The sequence below is a fragment of the Bidens hawaiensis genome, unplaced genomic scaffold (genome assembly GCF_021521415.1).
Source record: "Bidens hawaiensis isolate Kalapana, Puna unplaced genomic scaffold, B.hawaiensis_p1.1 tig00004748_1, whole genome shotgun sequence".
NCBI classification, from domain to species: domain Eukaryota; kingdom Viridiplantae; phylum Streptophyta; class Magnoliopsida; order Asterales; family Asteraceae; genus Bidens; species Bidens hawaiensis.
The window spans coordinates 622154-635728 of NW_027491294.1; the positions used below are offsets into that span (position 1 = coordinate 622154).

The following is a 13575-nucleotide window of genomic DNA, read 5'->3' on the forward strand; positions in this document are numbered from 1 at the left end:
CATCACGAAGCAATGCAGCACGTTGAGACGCTTGCATAGATGATTGACAATGATACTCGTTAGCAAACGACTTGCTTCAGCACGTTGAGACGCTTGCATAGATGATTGACTATGATACTCGTTAGCAAACGACGATGAGCCCATCCTCGGTCTTTTTCACGCGACATGTCAGTTGCAATCAACGCGTGGAATGCAATCAGACGTCCTTTTAGTTTTGAGACCCTTTCAAACATATTGCAAGTTGAGTTCCATGGAGTTGGAACGCCCGAATCCGCTCCAAAAGGACACGTACCCTTTCAAACTAATGTGTAAGTTACAATGATTGTTAACAAGGAATGTGGATCAAAGCTTCCAAGTTATCAAGAAACAATGCAGCTTTTCATCCTCCAATCGATGAAGATGATTTCTAGCTAATACACACCCAAAGTACAACAATAAAAAACTGGCATACCTTTAAACAAAAGATGATAAAAACAAGTACACGGTAAGTTGTACAAAGAATACTATGAAATAATTTCATGAATCTCGGGTTCGTTTTCATGCACAATTGGCATGTACACAGCACCTACTAGTAAGCTATGTTTTCTTCCATAGAATAAGTAAACCAATACACCAATCACTAGCCACACTGACACTCTGATCCATGTACCAACTCTGCATATTTAAACACTTTCCAGTTTAGGTATAATACAAAAGAATGCTGCTAGTGTTCTAAAGATATCACGTATCCTTTAACAAAGCATGTAGGACCTACTTACCCAAGATTAATAAGAAGATAGGTATTCACAAGAATACATGCTACAGGCAAGAAAGGCACAAATGGGCAAAGAAAACCTGAAAGAAAAGTAAATTATAACGTCGTGAATATTAGATCATGGATAATATATTTGGAGACTATTCAGTTCTATGCATACTGACATTAAAAGATTAAAAAATATACCTCCTGTTTCTCCAAAAGTAAGCCTAGCATCATCCTCATCTATGCAGGTCAACACGGTCAAACCCAACAATATAGCAACACCTCCAAGCCCACACAGTATGTAGCTAGAAACACTAATAATATTCAATTCAGTTAGTTATTAAATACATGAAAATAACATAATCAACATCAAGAATATGACATACGTACGTAGGAATGTTTTTAGCTGAAGCAGAACATGCAAACAAAAGCACGCCTGCACAAACAATTGTTATGCTCCAAGCAGCCATTTTTCGTCTCCTTACTTCATGCTCTTCATCTATGCAATATAATATAAACAAATTATTATACAAATAATAATATTAAAAAAACATGCCAATAAAATGGAAAAAGGACTTTGTAATATGTTTTTAAGTATGAAGCATACATTGGCTACACCTTTTCGAGTATGATAACGGGTTCCAATATCTTCAGTGCAAATATCTGTAATATCATTATTAGATTCCGATGAGACAAAATCGGTTGATTCTGTGTTTGGTGATTGGACGATGGTGATATCTGGAGGAATATATCTGAGTATTAAGATTGAAACTGCTACTGCAGTAAATGCCATCAATGTACCCACACTAACCTACAAATGATATTATGATATCAATATTGTCATTATTAATTTAAAATAGCGTCAACAAACAATTTTTAAGTTTTAACTTACCATGCCTGCTAATTGGTCAACATTCATGGAAAATGCCAGCAAGGCGATAAAAATCCCGGTTGCAATTGTACTCTTGACTGGAACATGTGTTCTTTTGTTTATGTCTGAAAAGAAAGATGGTAGTAAACCATCTCTAGCCATTGCCATCAGGATTCGCGGCTGAAATATGCAAGAAGTCAACATGGTCAATGTTACCGAAAGGTCAACACGATCAAAGGTACCAAAAAGTTAATGGGTTTTCAGGCTCTATGTCAGGACAAGGTCAACATGGTTGAACATAACCGAGCGAACACAAATTAAATATAAATGTAAATGTCGATAGGTAGGGCCTAAAAAGTTAATGGAGTTTGACTAAACTGTAGTGTGTCTGAAAATTATAACTGAACATATAAACAAACGCAACGGAACAAGCTAAACACATGTAAATTAACGAACATAGATGAACGTAAACAAAGAAGCTTAAATGAACGAACGAGACATCTGCTCATGTTCAACGAACGAAAGATTTTGTTGATATCCATTCATTTATTAAATAAACGAACTTCTTGCCGAACAATTCACGAACGTTCGGTTGGTTTACAAACGTAATCACAAATTGCATAGAATGTAACCAATTCCAGTCTTATTTCTATTTGGATAACACGCTAAAGTTTGCAACCTTAAAGAAAGTATTAATTAGGGTAATCTAAGTTAACGGCAAAGTCAACACGGTGAATATACCAATTAGTCAACATGGTCAAAGTTACTAAAAGTCAACATACCTGTGGAAGGATTCCACCGATTAATGCAGCACAAAGAGCTGTAACGGCTCCGAGTGTTATAATATATCTGCAATTAGATAATGTTGTAATAACTAAAATTTAATGCAGCTTTAATTAAGACAAATAACATAATTGCATGCTTACACTGCCCAATTCATCCCATAACTAGCGAAAGCTGATGCAATCGGTGTGTCCGGGTCTAATGCATAACTTGGAACCAAGCCAATAACAACAGCAGATACAAGCATGTACAAAACACAACATGTAAGCAATGATACACCTATACCAATAGGTAAATCTCTTTGAGGATTCACCACCTGTAATAAGAAAATTAAATTAGCATTAATATATTATTAAAGCAAGATGTTCAATAAACACACACTAGTTACCTCTTCAGCAGTGCTAGTTACTGCATCAAAACCGACATAAGAGAAAAAGCAGGTTGCAGAGCCAGCAAGTACTCCATTAACTCCAAAAGGAAGATACCTGAAGGAATGTTTTTGTGATTTAGTCAGATATGATTTCAAACTACAGATATAAAAAAAAGAAAAAAAAAAGGAATATATGTATATATTACCCGCCAGAAATATTGTATCCAACCCATTGAGTCTTGAAACCTACATATCCACCCGCTACTATGATGAAAAGCAAGGCTGCAACATTTACTGTTGTAATTATGCCTTGTGCAAGTGAACTCTAGAAAACAAGCATTTGATCAGTGTAAAAATTAATATTAAATAATAAAATACATTAATTTTTTCAAAGAAACAAGTACCTCCTTGATTCCAGTGCACAATAGTCCAGTTATAATGAAGACCATAATAGCTGCGGACGGGTCAACTACAATTCCAAGAATGGTTGGGCGCGCTAAGAATGCAGGCAGGTTATCCTGGCCTCCAAAAAACAAGGCCTGTTCATAATGAAAGAAATATAGAATTAAATACATGTATGCACACGCACAAAATAATAGTATAGTAGTAACTAATAAGTCAGATATTAGTAAGAACTAATGAGATAAGAATTAAAATTACATAAGTAAAAAAACACAAATTTACAGTTATATATGCTTATTGAAGTGTTTGATTAAATCTTGAAGCATTCTCTATTAAAATAAAGTCAGCATATTCACATTGACCTACATGCACACATATAAATATTGGATTTGTCAACTTTAATATTTCAAAAATTTTATCAAACACTCCATTGTAGATATAAAACTGTAAATTTGGTGAATGGTCAACTTATACAATTCAGATTAAAAATGTTCAACTCTTACAGTTCTTACATATCTTTGAGTTTCGAACATGATTACGCACACATATGTATATAATTATATACACACAAACACAAAGAAAAAGCAAATGAAGTGCACCATATTTGGGGATATGCCACGAGCCACAGCCGCTCCACCAAGTGAATATTCCAATATCAACGACCAACCAATCAACCAAGCAACACTAAAATTAAATATCGAATTAGAAAATACTGTTTATATGAACTCAAATTATTCCAATAACAACTTAATCTTTCAAAGATACTAAAAGACTACATAACAGTTTACCCTTCACCAACACACAAGTACGAATAATGATACGCGCTACCAGCCGACGGACACCGACACGCGAGCTCTGCATAACACAATGCAGAAAGACCAGCAGCAACTCCAGCAATAAAAAAAGATATTGTGATAGCAGGTCCTGTTTGCTCTTTAGCAACTGTTCCAACAAGTATATAAACCCCAGCCCCAATTGTTGCTCCAACTCCTAATCAAATCAAACATCATATCATACACTCACTCACATCAATAATACATATATGTATATATATAATAATATAATATGATATATCAGTAATATATCAAGCAGCTTGCTTACCAATGGCGATTAGATCGATAACAGATAACCGTTTGGCTAATTGAAAGCCCTCGGCTTTAGCGACGGTTGGATCAACCTGCTTTCGTCTTACTAAACATCCGATGAATCCACCCCAGCATTCTCCAGCACAACCACGAAGCTTTTGCATATCAATTTCAATTTGCTGGATGGATTAAAACCCCCCAAATTATGCAGTGAGTGAGTGTTGTGGCGTCTGAGGCAGTAGTCGCTTAGTTTAATACGTGAGTGAGTGCTGTATGGCATCTCTTCCGATCTTATCTTTTCTCTGTCTATACTCTACATAGGCTGATATTATTTTTTTTTTAGCTTATCGCTTTCTGGAGGGGCAAAATGTCCCAAATATCTCTTCAAAAGCGTTTTTTTATTTTTTTTATGGGCATTTTGGACATTTTGTCCTCCAAAAAGCAATAAGCAAAAAAAGATAAGCTCGGCCAAACAGCCTCATAATACACTAAACAAGGGCAAATTAAGACACTCATTTTTAAGTAATTTATAACACTTAAAGTATGAATTACACGTGTAATTAAGGGTAAACTTGTATTTTAAACATAATTCACTCAACTTACAAGTTTGTCCCCTCATCTTTAATCATATCATGTTTTTAGTTTCAACTTTAAACCAACTTCTCAACCACGATTTTTAAACGACAATAAGTTTTTCATACGTTAATATTTTTGTAAAAATATTACACCATAAAAACGACTATTTTATTCTCTTTTAATTTGTATATAATATTATTATAATTTTTTCAGTTGAAAAAATTAATATGTTACGTAGGGGTGTTCAATGCCGGTTTTGATTGTTTTTAAACGAAAACTAAACCATTAAAAATTGAAACCAAACTGTTATTGACGGTCTGGTTCTGGTTTGGTTTAAGAGTTTAAGCTTTGATAATAAAATTTTCTTAAAATGATTATTAATATAACCGTATCATCGATTCCAACTAGGTCAAAATATGATACTTGAAAAGATAAAGGAAGTAAAAAAATGATTGAAAGTAAACAACCCAGCCAGGAAACCAAACCGATGACCAGTTTAAACGGTTTCAAGGTTTGAAACCGAACCATGAACACTCATAATTGTTACGTGATTAATAGATTCCGCGCTCAAAGACCCGCTGCATCGCGCGGGCACTCGTCTAATTATATATAATGTATGAAAGGAGGGCAAATTAAGACACATTGATTTTAAGGGATTTACAAATTAATCAACACATGATACAACCTTTAATGCATCTAGGATAAGGGCAAACTTGTCCACTAAAAGAATCAAATACGGTTATTAAATAATAGTTACAAGATTAACCCATTCACTAAAAGATTAACCCCTCCACTAAAAGAATCAAATACGGTTATTAACCTCTTCACTTTGCTTAACTTTTGTAAATTTTAAAAATAGTTACAACTATGATCCTTGATCTTTCACTCATATGTGATTTTCATTTTCATTTTTAACTCAACTTCCCTCATTATTTTTAAACGTTAATAACCTTTTCATACGCTAACATTTTTTTAAAGAAATTACACCATAAAAACAAGCATGTTTTTCTCTTTAATTTGAGTATCATATTGTTATAGTTTTTTTCATTTAAAAAAAACAACATTTTACGTATGAGCGTTTGCGATTTGGTTTTGATGGTTTTTACATTAAACCGTGGGTCAAACCGTCAGTAACCGGTTTTTGTCGTCGAAAACCGAAAAGAACCTTTGGAAATTAAAAACGATCAGCCAAAAGTTAAATAAAAAAAATCAACGATAAAATCAAATCAATGACCCGTTTGAACATTTTCGGTTTCAAATCGAACAACGAACACCCATAAACTTGTTACATGATTACAAAGGTATATGTTTCCCGCTGCATCGCGCGGGTACCCGTCTAGTGATATTTTGATGCACAAGATTAGTTTACTTGTTTCAAAATACCACATTACGTGACTAATATTTTCTTACTTAAATTCTCAATTAACTTTTTAAAAGATATTTTAACCATACTTACTTAAACTAATTCGAAGGATATCTGGGTGAAGAGATAAACCAGGGCTTAAAATTTATTAAAATTTATTTTTACTGTATTTCATACAATGTAGACGAAACAAAAATGGAAATACGATAATATATAGATTCAAACACATGAGTTGCAGATTTCTCCTAATGCTATACAACAGGGAAAAGAAAGTTTAGAATTATAAGCATAAAGAAGCATCTCCTTTTTCCCCTCTTAAGATTGTAACTTTTCGAAGACGCTTATTGTTGAAGATCACACATCGTTTATGCATTTCCATGGAGTCCAAAAAGTAATAGTGAACACCGCTTGAATCGTCTTCCTCTTTTCGTTAGCCACAGCTTGACTAGCCCCAAATTCAATCATCTTCCTAGCCTAGCCTAGTCAAGTAATTTATTCGCCCACACCTCAATTCCTCCACCCCCCCCCCCCACACACACACACATGTGATGTGAGGGGTATTTTCGTCCGTTAACCCCCCCCCCCTCTTGTATCGTTTGGTCCATTTCTTGTTCGGCCATGTTTGGGATTGCTTTGTTTGCACATCCTTTTAACTTTTATAAGTTGTTTTGATAAGTCACTCATTTCTAACCTGTCAAAAACTCATTTTTTCTTCTTTAAAAAGTGAAAAAAAAATATACTTTATCCAAACACTTTTTTAACTTATAAAAGTTAATAAACCTTGGGGCGGGGTTGGGTTGGGTTTTGGGGCGCCGTGGGCGGGGAACACCATTGTGGGGCGCGGATCAACCTTGGGCGCCGATGATTTGGCGGTTCAAACGGCTGGCGCTTTTGAAAATTTTGGTGGGTCCCCCCCTCCAACGTTCATAAAACGGCTAGTTTTTTTTAAAAAAAAAAAACTAATTATTTTATTTATAAATACTAACTCATTTTATCATTTTATACTCAAACAAATACCAAATTACTATCAAATTTCACTACAAAAATCATTAAACTCTCTACCATGAATCATTTCTCAAATTTCACCGACTCGAGCTCAAACCCGAACCCAAACTAGAACACAAGCTCGAGCTCAAACCCTAACCAAAACCCGAACACCAACCCAAACCCGTGGGATCCGTCTCAAAGGTGGTGGGCTAGTTTACTCGCAAACAATGACCCTACCAACCCTTACTTTGCCAACCAGCATGTACCCGCAATGCCTCCAAACGTACAATCGTTTACCAACGATATGTTTTATCGAATGTCAATGCCGTTTATGCATCCGTCACCCCAAACCCAAACACCCGAAACCCAAGTTGTCGAAACCCAAATTCCCGAAACCCAAGGCGACGAACCCCAAGTTCGTCGCAAGCGAAGCCATAAAAAGAAGGTTGTTGCCGATCAAACACCAACCGAAATTTACGACAGGAAAAAGTGGGAAGACGATGAGGAAGCGGCGTTGGCGCAAGCGTGGATCGACTCATCCGAAGACTCAGTCTTAGGTGACGGTAAACACACCGCGATATTTTGGGCAGAAATACGTGATAAGTTTGTTGAGATGATGCGTCGAGGGCGCTACCGTGGGGATGATTCCGTCTCCAACAAATGGAAGGCAATGGTATTAAAAATGAACCACTTCTCCACAATTCACACTCGCCTTACGAACAACAAACCAAGCGCCACGAACGACGCCGACCTTCTGAAGGCTATGTTGAAACAATACAAGGGCCTTCATGGTCACCACTTCGGCGTGGGGATGTTTGAAATTTGGAAGAAATGCACGAGCTCGCCAAAGTGGCATCTGATCCCGACATCTTCACCGCGACCGTCCAAACGGTCAAAAACAACGTCTGCTTCGGCCGATCAATCGCCGTCTCAAGCTGTGTCGGATGCTCGTTCTCAATTTAACTTAAACAAGATTGATCCCGATTTTCTTTTTGATGAACCGGATGAGTTGCCACGTCCGGTAGGAAGAGAAAGGGCCAAGGCGGCGGCTAGAGGTGGGGGTCTTCGTCTAGAACGACATCCTCGATGAGTTCCGACGTGAGCGCGCTGTTTGACAACTTGGAGCTTGCACTTAAAGAGTTTCGCGAGGAAAAAAAACACTCGAAGGAGGAACTCAAGATAATACACGAAGAAAGAAAAGCGATGCATGCGGAATACAAAGCCATGCATGAAGAAAGAAAGAAGGCTAAATCGGAGCGACAACAAGAGAAGGACTTCAAGCTCCTCGCAAAGGATCTCTCGCATCTAGATGATATCACGCGAACGTTTTTGGAGAAAAAGAAAGAAAGGATAATGGAAAAACACGCAAACGAGGATTCGGACGCCGAAAATTAGTTGTATTTTTTTTATGTTTTTTAGTTTAATTAAGTTTGATTTTGAATATTTAGTTTAATTTAGTTTGTATGTTATTATTAAGTTTATTGGTTTTATTAAATTTATGAAAAAGAAAAATAAAAGAAAAATTAAGAAGCTTCGAAGGGCACCTCATCACAGAGAGACATTTTTGGGATATTTGGGATGGGCATTTGAAAGCCCCCACCTGGCATGACACTGGCTTCAAAGCCCCTCACCATATCAATCCCAAACCGAATCACTTGTTTCACACCTAAAAAAGCTAAAGGGTATATCCGAAACACTAAGACATATTGGATCTGTAACTCATTGTTGACTCGGGCGTTACGTATCACAGAACGCCTAAGGGTGGGATGGTCTAACTAATATGCTGAACTAAGCTTGTTGAAGTGGTTATTTAGTAATCTTATTCTATTATACTTAAGCAGATAAGTGAATATAACTGAAGACATAAATCGAGTAGATTCTTGGTTTGTTGTTATGAAACTATAGCTAACGAGCTGATTTATCAAACAGCTTGTAGTCGGGTGGTATCAAGAAGTGTAGAAAATATGTCTTTGTTTTTCGGTGATTGAAGAATTTAACAAACGTGTAATTTATAAGTAAATTTAGAAAATAAAAATAAGACTCCAGACCCGTATCGAACCGAATCAAACCAAACCGAATCACTTGTTTCACACCTAAAAGGCTAAAGTCACAAGCCCCTGTCGTTTCTCGATGACCGCTAGAAGCATCATCTTCCTCCTATTTATACATTTTTCTCAAACTCAATCAGTAGAAACTCATCGTTGGTGAATGATTGCGGGTAAGAACAGATACACTCAGTATTATATAATGAATCATTCGGAGCATTTGAATACCACAAAATCACATATTCGTGCAACAATCAATCGGTAAGGCTGGCTATCCCTTTCAATCACCACCATTGATATGCTCACTGATGTTGCTTTTTAATTCACATTTTCATTCTATCCATACCTTACTTACTACTCTAATTAATTCATCCATCCTACTTATTATGCAATTATCTTCTTAATACATCTCTCTCTTTATGGCTTCTGCTTTATGTACATCGTTTTCCCCAATTTTTTACACTCTCAATTATAATTATACACTTTTATGTTTGTAACATACATACATACATACATACATACATACATACATACATAGCCTACAACTCTATTCAGTAAAACACTCTAATTAGTTGGGGGCGGTATGGATATACCGACATACCCAACCCCTACAACAAAGAAAGCACACGATTGCAGTAACAGATATATATACATATTATCCTTCCCGAACATCATCTCATACCAAGCTATATACGCCAGGCACAATCCCATTATCACCTCCGCAAAGTGAAGCCTGTTTGTCATTTCAAATTGTTAAACACTTATTATTATAACGTTATCAAGGCTTGTTCATAGTGACTTAATTACCTTTCTCCAAGACGTGACCGAGCTGTTCTAGTAGGTGCTGGTCTGCTGATGCTGCTTTGTGGTTTACTTGAATTTCCAAGCTTTTCAGTCACCACCCATTCGTTCACTCGGTTGGCGCCCAGGAGTCCTATAATTGCTGCTTTGGACCGATGAAACGACATCACGTTTTCAAACAGGATCCAGGGGACGATAAGATGCAATGACCTTATGGTGCATGCCGAGTTCAGGATGGTGATTGTGGCGGGAATATATATGGCTATCGGTTTTGGAAGTTTGACTTCTGGGACCATGATGGTTATTGGGATCACCACACAGTAAAAGAAAAAGGTGACCCAGTGTGCTATTATCTTCCTCACAAAGAAGAATGCGTACAGGACATGAAACTTCTTATATAAGGACACTCTCTGCATAATAGAGTAGACACGTTTAATCTTTTTTAAATGTTATTAGGAAAAAGAAAAGGTTCATTCATTAGTTATACGGTTATACCTCACACAAGATGATTTCTTTGAACATCTTTTTGAACAGATTAGCGGGCCCACATGACCAACGATGCTGCTGATATCGGTAGGCTTTGAAGGTACTCGGGAGTTCGTTTTTCACCTATAGATTAGAGTATTAATCTGATGAAAATAATTTTAATATTCGAGTGATTCGACACCACAACCCAGTGAACTCACCTCTAAGTCTCCAACAAAGAGAAATTTCCACCCCTTGAGGCTGGCCCGAACTGCAAGATCCATGTCCTCTACAGTGGTTCTATCTTTCCAGCCACCTGCATCTTCAATTGCTTTTATACGCCATACACCCGCAGTCCCTAATGTCACAAAAATTTCATTAACGTCTTACAAAAATTTCTCAGAATCTATGGGAGTAAGGGGTTAGGCGTAAACAATCTGAGCCGAGCTCCTTTAAGCTCGAGCTCTGTTCGTTTAACTTATGAGAACTCGAGATTGGCTTGTTTCGAGCTCTATTTCTAGTGCTTGAGTTTGGCTTGTGAGTAGTTTTCAAGTTCGAGCTTGGCTCGTTTATTATTTATTAATTAATTTTATATACGTTTCTTAACTCTCTCTCTCTCTCTCTATATATATATATATAAAACAAAATATATTATTTTGTTATTTTTATCATAATTTTATATATCATTATAATCATTATATAAACATATATTTAATATATTAAATTAATATATATTTGATATATTAAATTATATTTTATATATATCGTTTAGGCTTGCGAGCCAGAAGCTTGGGCTTGTTTATTAAACAAGCTTGTCTTTTGCGGGCTCTTTTATTAAACAGTCTTGTTTTTAGGCTCAAGCTCGTTTAAGCCTGGATCGATTCGAGCTTTTAGCAAGCCGATCTCAAATATCTCACGAGGCACATGGCTCGTTTACGCCCCTATGTGTAAGCAGACTTTTGAATTCTGTCTTACCATTGAAGCCGAAAAACTGACAAGTTGAAGAGCCCACTTCTTGCTCAACAGCAAAATGATAGGCAAGTGACATCTCTTGGAGCCTAGTCATGATGCATTCATTAGCATTCACTAAACAAAACATGTGTTAGTATAGTATAATCTAAAATAACCGTGATAAGTGAGTGTATATCTCGATTGGTAGGGTAAAATAGGGAATATGAGAGGAGTTAGTAAGCTTTACCGAATTTCCATCTCGCCTGTACCAAAGCCAGTTCTGGATTTTCAAGAAGATAAGGTACACTTCTCCAAAGAAAATCTTTATCTGGTTGGAAATCTGCATCGAATATGACTACAAATTCGCAATCGGTCACATAATCTTTATTTAAACCTTCACGAAGAGCACCAGCTTTGTATCCATTTCTGTTGTTTCTGGTTTCATATTTGACATTCACTCCTCTCTCTATCCACTTTTGGCATTCTGATTCCACCAGTTTCTGCATATAATTACTAATTCACTTAGCAAATAGATAATTTTATCTTTGATTGTTATTAAGTGTAGAGAGGGGGAGGGTACCCTTAGAAATTGATTGGTGGAGTCATCAAGAACCTGAACAATCAGACGATCGGATGGCCATGTAAGTGAACACACGGATCCGATGGAGAGTTTGTACACCTGATAAGAATGCAAGTTAGATGGTGTACTGGATGGAAGTAAGCTAAATCTTATAGTTAAGATATTTTTCACAAACATTAAAATATTAACTGTAAATAATAGTATATTTTGTAGTGCTTTTTATGGGAATTTTAGATATTCATTGCTAAGCCATCTTTCTTATGTTGTTTGTCACTGTCAAAATCATCCTTAAAGCTTTTAACAATAAAATGATGACATAATTTCCTGCCTTTTGATTTCTCTAATTATTTTATGAAGTATATGCACCGAGCATACATAATCCAGATATTAAATTAAATAGGTGTACCTCTTTTTCATTGTACATCGGTATTTGAACCAGAACCATGGGGTAACGTCTGTTCTGCTCTAAATCTTCTTTCAGGGCTTCCAACTTATACCGAGTGTATCTTTTCTTACCCATAATTTTGACCAAAATAACCACAACAGTCATGTACACTCTTTCCATGAACATCATTAAGGACATCACAACACAAATGTAAAGAGCAATTGTCAATGGTGGAATGACCATCGAAACCCTCACGCGCCGCCATATATCAGTGAAACTCCCTGCAAAGTCATCAATTGGTTTAACCTCAGGCTCAGCCAGAAACCAGTTTCTCATGGTGAAGTTTAAAGGAAGAGTTTGGAGGAGGATACTCAGATACATTGAAGCTATGGCTTATATAGGAAAAGGGTAAGCTTTAGCCGAAGATTCTGACGTGGCTCTAGGCGGTGGATGACAGTGATGCATTGAGTGGAATGCTAAAATGGGCCTCTGGCAAACCCACCGACAATGCCGTCTCACTTATTTCTGATTAAGGTAATCTCTTTATCAATTGATTTTTCAATTCCATATTTTTGCTAATACAGTATATTTTCTTTGTGCTTGCTAGTCACATAGATTTTAATTAGTTTAATGGTGTGTTAAATGGTAATATTACTGAAGTGGAAAATCATGAAAGGGTAGAGGGATAAGATGGTGAATTGGAGAGTGAAATATAATTACAAAAGCTTGAAATGATTTGCTGTAATTTTATCGTAATTGAGAAGTTTGTTGCTCTATTTCAACGCTCACGTAAGAGGTGAGTTGAATACATCTATTTTTGGTTGATATTAATGCGTAACACATGATTATTTTGCGTTCACATTGTATAACGCCATCTAAGGTTTGATTTTTCATCTTGTTTGCCAGCTGTCTTGTTGAGTAATGTGATCATTAACGTCTTAACACGTACGTAGGTGATGAGTGTAAGTAGGTGATAAGAAATGTTACATGTGTCTTTCTCCGAAAAAACTAACATACCTAGTAAAGTTCCATCCGTTGGTAGGGTCTGGGGAGAATCAGACGGGGTAAACGTTACCTCTATCCAGAAGACGGAGTGAGACCCGACTCAACAAACCCTTATAAGTAAGAAAAAAAACATAAAGTACATACTAGTAGTAGAATAAGAAGGAAAT

The 13575-nt window shown here is 36.4% G+C and overlaps 1 protein-coding gene and 1 pseudogene across 3 annotated transcripts; both read right to left on the reverse strand.

The window, feature by feature from the left end:
• Positions 1-427: 427 nt before the first annotated feature.
• LOC143627968 (cationic amino acid transporter 4, vacuolar-like) lies at positions 428-4546 on the reverse strand. Of its 2 annotated transcripts, XM_077097670.1 has the most exons (14): positions 4267-4546; positions 3954-4155; positions 3765-3849; positions 3168-3302; positions 2970-3088; positions 2782-2878; positions 2537-2709; positions 2393-2459; positions 1632-1790; positions 1358-1550; positions 1130-1238; positions 941-1053; positions 759-834; positions 428-654 (listed from the first exon to the last, which is right to left on the reverse strand). In XM_077097670.1, the coding sequence occupies exons 1-14, from the start codon at positions 4412-4414 to the stop codon at positions 504-506; spliced, it is 1827 nt and encodes a 608-aa protein (XP_076953785.1). In that variant the 5' UTR covers positions 4415-4546; the 3' UTR covers positions 428-503. The 2 variants fall into 2 exon arrangements, 1 of the variants encoding a protein (XP_076953785.1); XR_013152673.1 differs by lacking the exons at positions 428-654; positions 759-834 and having other exon boundaries at positions 1347-1550.
• Positions 4547-9783: 5237 nt separating this feature from the next.
• Positions 9784-12739, reverse strand: LOC143627969 (glucomannan 4-beta-mannosyltransferase 1-like; annotated as a pseudogene). Its single transcript, XR_013152674.1, has 7 exons — positions 12425-12739; positions 12019-12117; positions 11463-11938; positions 10709-10845; positions 10518-10631; positions 10029-10432; positions 9784-9954 (listed from the first exon to the last, which is right to left on the reverse strand). The product of XR_013152674.1 is annotated as a glucomannan 4-beta-mannosyltransferase 1-like (transcript).
• Positions 12740-13575: the final 836 nt, after the last annotated feature.